Source organism: Monoraphidium neglectum, assembly GCF_000611645.1.
Source record: "Monoraphidium neglectum strain SAG 48.87 unplaced genomic scaffold scaffold02425, whole genome shotgun sequence".
NCBI lineage: Eukaryota > Viridiplantae > Chlorophyta > Chlorophyceae > Sphaeropleales > Selenastraceae > Monoraphidium > Monoraphidium neglectum.
Genome location: NW_014011203.1, coordinates 1 through 9274, shown reverse-complemented (window position 1 = coordinate 9274; position 9274 = coordinate 1). Strand labels below are relative to the sequence as shown.

Genomic DNA, 9274 nt, shown 5'->3' with positions numbered 1-9274 from the left:
CTGCAAGAACATGGCATTTCCTTAGACACTCCTTAAGGTCCTCCTTATCTCCGGGCCAAGGAGTCTGCAAGGAGACTGTAAGGAGGAGGCCTCCCTGCTAATATCCCTATGGCTAAGGAGTGAAATGGAGCCGGTTTGGAGTTGATAAGGAAGTGGCGTTACAAAGTGCATGCCCTTGGTGTATTCGGGTCAATTGCATGTAATACTTTCAATATGCTGGTGTGCGGTGCATGCGTGATTCATATACATGCTTGTGCTGCAGCGCAATCGGCGTCGCGCGCGCGCACTGGCCGGCGCGTGCACACGTGCAAGTGTCAAGGTGCATGCCCGCCCCTTAAGGTGCGTGCAAGTAAGCTTGACTTGGGCTCCATATATGTGCGATGTGTTCACATGCATGTATGCATGCAGCCTTTGCAAGTAACGTAATCGTGCCCTGTGCAGGGCGCCCTGCATGCAAGGCGCCCCACATAAAGGGCGGGTGGGTATGGGCAAATGTATGTATGCGTTTGCAAACGGGGTATATATCAAACATGGCAAGGCGTGCACATGATGTATAGTGCGTGGTGCCCTGTGCATGTTTGTAAGTGAACAAGAACATATGTGATCCTGCACGCAGGGAGAGGAAGTGGGGATGAACAGCAGGCATAGAAAATTCGATCAAGTGGCTCGAGGCCGCCGCGCGCGCAAGGCGCGGGGCGGTGGCCCGGCAGCAGTCTCAACATCACCGCCAGCAGGCTGCGGCGCCTCGGCCTGCTGGTCCTGCGTGGCATCTTCGTCTGCAGACGTCCACCTGGCACCCTCGGTATCTGAGTCGGGCGCATCCCTCAGGCCTCGGCCCCTGCCCCGTTGGCCACGGCCGCGCTTGCTCCTGCCGCCGCGGCTGCTGCTGCCCCCGGCACTTGTGGCGCCACGCTTGCGCCTGCCTCGAGCTGATGCGCCGCCACTCCTGCCGCCCCTGCTGCCCCTGCCGCGCCTGTGGGCAAGTGGATCTTCACAGCCAAAGGCGTCGGTGGCTGTGTCCTCGGGCGCGGGTGCAGCAGGCAGGGCGGCCTCCGCGCTGACAGGCGTGTTGGTTTGCAGCCTGTCATGAATGCAGGGGTGCAGCATAGTGGGTGGGATGGAACTTAGTGACGCACCGGCAGCACTTATGCACTCGACCCCCATTCTGACATGCACAATGGACGCTAGTATGCAGCGGGCGCGGGGGTCAGGCAGGGGCCAGCCAGCCCGGTGTAATTCAGACATGACCAACTACCCGGTCAATACCACTCGAGTTTTTCAACAGTGTGCGCGCCCCCTTCACACGCACCGGCCGCCTGGTGGGATGACCACGTTGCCACTGGTGTCCACCATGCCAGGCAGCAGGAAGGACCTGTTGGTTCGTGGAGAGTGCAGGGGCATGCGCGCGCGTGAGCACGCGCACGAGTGCACGTGCATGCGTGATTGTGCACGCATGGTTTTGGAAACTGCACGTGCACGCAGCTCACTGCTCAAACAGCACCTGTGCGCTGCCACATACCCGCACACCCCAACAGAAATGCGCAAACGTGCAAGTGCACCTGCCGCTTAGGAGCGCGGTGGGGTCTCCAGCGCCGCCGCCACGCCCCGCGTTCCCGGCATTGCCATCACTGCTGTTGCCCTGCCCGGCGCCGTTGGCTCCCACGCCAAGGCTATGGATGCAGGGGGCGGGGGCGGTGACCAGGGGAGAGGGCGCCGCCGCGTACATAAGGGTGGAGCTTGAGTTGAGTATGGTGTTTACTGCATAACTGAACAAGCAGGCCATGCATTGTTGGGCGCGAATCCAGTCACACAGCCTGGTTCTCAACCTTGGCAGCACACCTGCCGCTCAGGAGGGAGGGTGTGCCGCGGGCGCCACTGCCGTGGCCGCTGCCGCTGCTGCTGCTGCCGCCCTGCCCGGCGCCGTTGGCTGCCTCGTCGGGGCTGTGGGAGGAGGGGGAGGATGGGCGCCGCGGCATATGCAAGGGAAGGAGCTTGTGTTGGCGATGGAGTTTCTAAAATCATTATGCTCGGCTGGACAAGCGGGCCGTGCATTGCGCTGTGCGCATCCAGGCACACAGCCAGGTTCTCAACCCTAGCAGCGCACCTGCCGCCCACGGAGGGCGTGCCGCTGGCGCAACTGCCGTTGCCGCTGCCGCTGCTGCCCCGCCCAGCGCAGTTGGCTTGCGGGTTGGGGCTGTGGGAAGGAATAGTTGGGAGGATGAGGGCAGCAATATTATATATTATAGGGCAGTATCAACACCGTGAGCGCAGTAGCCAAGACAGCTTGAAAACCAATGCCTGTGCAAATACTTATAAGAGGCAGCAATCTCCCACAACTAGGCAAGCCTTGGCAGAGCGTTGTGGTGCTGCCGAGGCTTGCCTGCAGGCGGGTTGGGCCGGCGACGTGCAGAATTCCTCCGGGCACCCACCTCAGGACCACCGCGGTTGTGTGAACCCCAGCAGGGGTCCGCGGCGCGTGGGCTGTCGGCGGGAGCATGGGGTTGGCGTTGCCCTGCTGCGCTGTGTTAGAGGGGGCTGAGGTCCCCAGCGCTGCCAGCGCCGTTTTGACCGCATGCTGTGCGTGAGCTGCCAGGGGGATTCTGGCCAGCTGCAGCCAGGCCGCGGGCTTGATGCCCGCCTCCCACGCACTGCGCAGCGCGGTGGGCTGGTGCTGCCCGTCCACAACATCGCCCTCGACCCACTGCTGCCGCCTGATCTTCTCTTGCTTGAAGCCCAGTCGGTCGCCGTTCATCTCGCTCATCATGCTGGCGTTGCAGTTGAGTGGTGATCTGTTTTAATACTGGGTTCAGTCGATCTGAGCACACCAAGCGCAACATCCAAGCACACAGCATGCCACCTGCCACAGCCTTGATGCATGCTTGTCCCACACCTGCTGTGCATCTGCATCGCTCACCGCGTGACCTTGTTGCGCACGATGCTGGGCATATTGCTGCGGCGGTCCTCCAGTACCGACGGGTCCACCAGCACTGTGTGCACAGCTGCATCAACGCCGCATTTTACAAACTCCATCTGTTCCTTGCTGAGTGCCTCCTCGGACTTGTCGATCTGGAAAAAGAAGCCCTCTTTGTCACGGACGCAGTTGGCGGCAATAGCCTGGTCGGCGACTTTCACCCAGGCGTGGTGTGTCCTTGTAGCCTTCTTCCTCCCTGAGTCCGCTGCAGCAGCCTGCTGTTGGTTGAGATGCAAGTGATGAATTGTATGTGTGTTTGCAGGTGCGTGCGAGGTGCGTGCGTGCGAGCGTGCGTGTGTGTGTGTGTGTGTTTGTGTAAGTAGCGAGGTGCACGCATCTAAAGGAGCGGGGGATCGGGCCCTCTGCGCATTGACTGCACTCAGGACACAGTGGGGATCGCTATTCGTATTTTTATATTGCGGGCGCCCTCTGGGTCGCACCTGCTGCCCCACCAGAACGCTGGCGCTGATCTGCTGGTCAGCGGGCGCCACGACGGCGGCTGGCAAGGCAAGCTCCGTGATCCGCGGTGCCACATACACTGTAACGTTCATGACTGGGCCCCGCGGACCCCGGACCAGCTCGGCCTCCATGCCAAAGCTTTGAAAAAGATCCTGGTTGCGCATGATGAAGGCAGCGCACGTGCGCCAGAGCATAGCAACCGCTATTTGCGTCTTACGCTCTGGGTCGATGAAGATGAGGTGCCCATCGAGCCAGCTGCTGAGGTCGGTGTCGCTGCTCAGCGCCAGGACTCTCAGCTGCTCGCGGTGGCCGTCGGGCGCCACTCCTACGACGTCTACATATCTATGTGCAATGTCCGGGTTGGCCTGCAGGGCGTTGAGCTCTTGCATGAGGCCCATTGTTGATCAGCAGGATCAAAACTGGCTGCCCGCAGGGCGATAACCGGCATCATACGTTGCCCCGGATAATGAAGCTGAAGGAGATAATCTGCTAGCCGATGGATCGGGACGCGGCAGACTCGGCGCACAGTTGGCAGGTGCGGGGTCGCGCCCCTGCCACTCAAGCACGTCTCAAGGCCTCACAACCTGCCTATTTGCGCCGCCCAGATTTCGCAACGCACCCATAAACTCATCGCAAGAGTTCTTTGCACACTGCAGTGAAAATGGCCACGCCTCCTTCGCCGGGCCGGCCTGGCCCGTCCTTTGTCACACTCGACAGTTCTGCCAGCGGCCCCGCGATGCGCGTCCAGTGGCAAGCTGTTCAGGAAGGGCATCAGCACATGCTGGGAATCGCGGCAGGGGCAGGTGGCAGCGGCGGGGCTGCAGCGCCTGGGAATTTGGGTGACCAGGCGCAGGCGGGCCGCTTGAGCAGCGCGACAGTCGAGGAAGATGGCGCAGCCGGCGGTGCCTATGACCACGATGACGTCTTGACACTTGATGGTGCGCCTCCGGAGGTCGACGATGATCCGCTCAGCCTTCTGAACGCGCAGCAGTTCGAGGAGCCGCCAGCTGTCGCCGGCGCACTGCCGGCCGATGGTGGCGGGCCTACAGAGGCCGAAACCGCAGCTGCTGTTGATCAGTTCATGGAGCTTATCGCGGCCCTCGGCATCTCGGATGCCATGGACCATGCAGAAAAAGAGCTGGGGCCTGCCATGGTCACCGCGGTCATGGCGCAGTTATGGTAGGATGCTGCGGCAGTGCTGCAGCTGGGCGACGCCGAGCCTGATTGGGAGGGTGACGGCAGGGAGGCCCCAGGCAATGACCAGCCCGGCAGTGCAGCGTTCTACCGCGCGCGCCTGGCCCAGGCCTTGTATCCTGGCGCCGAGATTACGCTGCTGCAGTACATCACGTGGCTCCTGCGCCTGCGCGAGGCGCACACCATGCGCGACCAGTGCGTCGACGAGCTGTGCCGCATGCACCATGAAAAAGTGCTGCCTAAGGGCAACATTTTGCCCCCATCGTTGTTCCTGCTGCTCAAGGTGAGAGTGTGTGATAATATTTCAATTTTTGCGCTGGGCTGCCCCTAGGCACAGGCCAGTGCCTGCAGGGTGTGGGCAAAAGCGGCCCGTCGCAGCGTCCCTGCCGTCCACAAATGTGCGCTCCTTCATAATCAAATCGCCGTGCTCCCCTCAAACGCAAAGCATCAATTGCTCCAGCACCGACGACTTTGAGCAGCACGTGTGCGTGAACGACTGTGAGCGCTTCCCACCGCTGGCCCGCAGCGATTACAAGCAGCACTGTGACGCGCGCTGCACCAAGTGTGGGGAGCGGCGCTTTGACACCCAGCCCTCGGCCAGCGGCGAGCGCTATGTGCCTCGCAAGCGCTTTTGGCACCTTGGCCTGCGGCACGCCGGGCTCCAGCTGATGGCCAACTCTGCCTTCTGTGAACTGCGCGGCCAGGGCCGCGGGGCCCCTGACAGCTTCTACACCTCAGAGCTGGCTGCAGAGATGGACACCGCCACCGGGGGTGCAGTCATGAACCAAGACAACTCGTGCTACGAGATCTTCCTGGACTTTGCCCAGCCTTTCGCCTTCAAGCAGCACTCCATGGGCGTGGTCGCGGTCAGGTGTGTGGTGACAGGCAGTTGGTCAACGATGGTCAACCAACTTATGTTTGGTTGCTGAACCCTTTGGCTGGTTGTTGACAAACCCCAAACACAATCACCGCTGTCTGCTTGAATTTGATTGCGTACGTGGCGCGGGGTAGCATCAGCAGTAACGCCACAAGATCTGCAGACCTAGGTCATCTCAACTGTCATTGCTGCAGCCAAACCCTTGCTGCTTGCCCCAATCCCTTAATGCAGGTGCCTTGACATCGGTGTCCAGCACCGCAGCAAGCGCTCCCTCATCCAGCCGCTGGTCATCATCCCCGGCCCCAAGGAGCCCAAAAGCATGGGCCCCTACCTAGAGCTACTGCTGGACGAGTTCAAGAAGTTTGGACCCACAGGTGGGATGCACGGGCGGCAAATTGGTGGTACAGAAAGCTTCCCGTGCCTTGCACATTGCGGTTTGCAGAGAACTCACCCGGGCGACTGGCCCGCTGCGCCGTCAGGCTGTGCTGCTGCTGCCCACAATTTGTCACCCACATTTGCTGCATACCACCGCCCCCTCCTGGGTTTCCTGCCCCACTTCTTTCGACCACCGCCCCCTCCTGGGTTTCCTGCCCCACTTCTTTCGACACCCGTCCCACCCCACCCCACTGTAGGTCCCGGCCTGGCCATTGCGGCAACTGAGTCGCAGCCCGCCTTCATACACCGCATGCTGCTGGCGGGCGTTGCCGCTGACACCCCTGCTGGACGCAAAGTGTCCATGTGGCTGGCGCACAACGCGTATCGGGGGTGCGGCTGGTGCTGGTTGTTATCCGTGCGATCTGAAGACGGCGTGAACTACTGGCCCGGCTACAAAGAGGCCGTCCCTGCTGGCGTGTACACCCCCCCACCAAAGCCCAGCGACCCGCCTGGGCCGCCGCGTCAGGTGCCTGTGGCGCTGGCGGGTGAGACCTTCGTCACTGAGGCGCAGCACGTTGCGCGCGCCGCCAGCGTGGCTGCCGGCGCTGCTGACGCACAGAGCGTTGGTTGCCATGGCCCCAGCTGCATCGTCACGGCGCTGCCTTACGTCACCTACGACGTCTTCCTGCTGCCCATTGCCCACGCGTGCCTGCTGGGCTTGGTCAAGAACTTCCTCAACACAATCTTTTCCAGCGGCCAGCGAGGCCAGGCCACGCCCTGGTGGCGGATTCCCAGCTATGCACGCGCCATCATCGCATCACGCGCCGCCCACGTTCGTGCGACCGACGACTTTGGCCGCCCCTACACCTGCGTGGTCAACGCTCGTGGCAGCTGGGTGATGGAGAACTACCTGCACTTTATAGAGACATTCTCCATCTACATTTTCGCACCTCATGCAACCATCGGCGACGTGCTGCCTGACCAGCGCCTGCGCACCATGTGGGGACACCTGCGGAACGCGGTGCTGACAATCCTGCGGCCTCTGGGTGACACACACCCAACGGCTGTCGCGGCTGCTAAGTATGCCCAGTCCGAGCTGATGGAGTACGGCAAGATCGCAGAGGAGTACTTTGGCAGGTGCGTTTGCAGGGCTGGCAGGCTGGCAGGCGGGCGGGGTGCGGTGCAGGTTTTTTTTCCAGGTTGTGGGGACCTGCGGGGACCTGCGCAATCGCCCCAACGCACACATTCTAGCATGGGCTGATGGTGCGCATGCCAAGTACGCTGGCTGAATGCTTTGGCGCGTGTGTTGCATGCTCTTTTGTTGGATGTTGAGCCCTGGTGCGCAGCAGCACGCACGAGCAAGTATTTCGCCCCTCTCTCACCCCCGACCACCTTTCGCGTTGCCTGCAGGCTGCTTTGCAAGTACAACCTGCACCAGTTGGTCTGCCGCCTTGTGAGGCAGGCGCAGCTTCGCGGCCATTCCAGTAGCTGGAGCGAATTCTGGGGAGAACTGTACATCCAGTACATGAAGAGCGCCACCAAGTACCGCAGCACGACCACTCCTGAGCTGGTGATTCTGAAGACATTGGTCGTGGACGCAGCCCTGGCAAAGCTCAGCATGCAATATCCCCAGTTTACGAAAACATTTGACGAGCTCATCCCGCAGTACCGCGCCGCTGGCATGCGCGGCCGCAACGTGGACACCGTTGAGGGCGGCGCAGCAGGCAGCGTCGAGGGTGGCGGCGGCGCGGGTGGTGCCGCAGATAGCGCCGCGGGCGACGGCCTTGCAGGTGCGGTGGCCGCCGAGCAGGGGGGCGGCGCCGGCCGCGGCCAGCAGGGCGGTCGTGGCCAGGGCGGCGGCCAGGGCGGCGGCGGCGAGGGCGGCGGCGGCGGCCAGGGCGGCGGCGGCCATGGCACCGGCGGCCAGGCGGAGGGCGGGGTGGATGATGAGCGGGACACCCAGCTGCTGCTCGGCAGTGGCAAGAAGCTGTCTGCTGCGGAGTCTGAGCGGGTGGAGCGCAGCATTCGCTTACGACTGACTGATGTGGTCTGGCCAGCTCTGCCTGGCTGGCACCCTGTCTGGCTTAACATGGCGGCAGTCCTCAAATACCAGCATGCGGACCAGGGCGGCGGGGGTTTCACATTCAAGTCTGCGGCGTACACGCGCGCGACTCAGCGGGTATCATATTTTGCTGTGGCGCGGTACATCGAGGACGGCGAGGCTGTTGCCTATATAGCCAGGATCCACTTTTTCGCCAAGTTCACTGCAGCCGCGCGCCAGGCGGCAGCAGATGCCGCTCACGCAGCCCAACAGGCCGCGGATGCACACCCTCCTGGCCCCTCTTCGGGTGGGCGCGGCCGCGGCCGCGGCCGCCGGCATGCGCAGGCAAACTCTGCATTTGAAGCAGCTGCACAAGCTGCGAGGGCCGCTGCAACTGCGGCTGCGCAGGAGCCACCACAGGCACTTCGCGTTGCCTTTTGCGACTTGTACCGCGCGCGCGCACGCGCCACGTGGCGGGGGACAGGGTACTATGTCTCTGATCTGTCGGCGCCATTCAAGGCTGATGTGTGCATTCCTTTGAACGAGCTGTCTGAGAAGGTCATTGCGTGCTCACGCATGTATGACCGCGCGGCGCATCAGCCGGCCGCTGCCAGCTGCATCCCTGCATGGTTTATCCCATATGCGAACCTCTCGAACACCGTGGCTCTCTAGGACCTGCGCCATCTGTGCGGTCGCCTTCGCAGAAGTAGCAACCTGCACACCAGTAGATTCGTGACTTGCGCCATGTGTGCGGCCACCTGTGGTGTAACGCCTTGCCCGGCACTCAAGTTCCAGATCCTGGCTGAATTGCAGCTATTATCAATGAAATAGGAGCATGTCTGGCCAGCCACATGTGCGCACAGAACACGAACGCACGCCAGGGGATGCACAACGACAGCACGTGCGTGGGCAGGGGCAGGGGTGCAGCACGGTGGGCACGCTGCGGTCTGCACGGTTGGTGGTAGATGCAGACAGACGCAAAACGTCTTACAAAGCATTACCCGCGACGACCTCTCGTGTACTCGAACGGGTGAAAGAGAATTATACACTGTTCAGTACTTATCATAGTGCATGCGGCAAAGAACGCGGCTTCACGTCCAGCGTCGGCGTAAAATGCTCTTACTATTTAGAAGAATAATATTGTATCGTGCTGAAGCCACCCAGACACCCAGGCAACTCGCAAACACTTTGCAAACATCCATGTGCCTCTAAGGAGGCGGCGCGAGCCACTGGGCCGCCGCCGTAAGGAGTGGTAAGGAGTGTCCAAGGAAAACCCCTGTTCTTGCAGTGACACCGGGCGCAAAACACCGCGCAATGCCACGTGAGAGCGAGTAGTGATCATTGCGGGACCGTGGGC

General features: G+C 61.9%; 2 protein-coding genes across 2 annotated transcripts; one reads left to right on the top strand and one right to left on the bottom strand.

Moving 5' to 3' along the window:
• Positions 1-1309: 1309 nt before the first annotated feature.
• MNEG_10702 (hypothetical protein) lies at positions 1310-3828 on the bottom strand (the record flags this gene model as incomplete). The annotated part of the gene is made up of 7 exons (XM_014040827.1): positions 1310-1372; positions 1560-1670; positions 1840-1941; positions 2105-2194; positions 2430-2765; positions 2915-3114; positions 3412-3828. Coding segments are annotated over 7 exons (1319 nt in total), but the record flags the coding sequence as incomplete, so codon positions are not given.
• Positions 3829-4091: 263 nt separating this feature from the next.
• On the top strand, positions 4092-8589 carry MNEG_10701 (hypothetical protein; the record flags this gene model as incomplete). The annotated part of the gene is made up of 6 exons (XM_014040826.1): positions 4092-4592; positions 4734-4819; positions 5070-5495; positions 5733-5875; positions 6134-7013; positions 7287-8589. 6 exons carry the CDS (start codon positions 4092-4094, stop codon positions 8587-8589), a joined length of 3339 nt encoding a protein of 1112 aa, XP_013896280.1.
• Between the last annotated feature and the right edge of the window lie 685 nt (positions 8590-9274).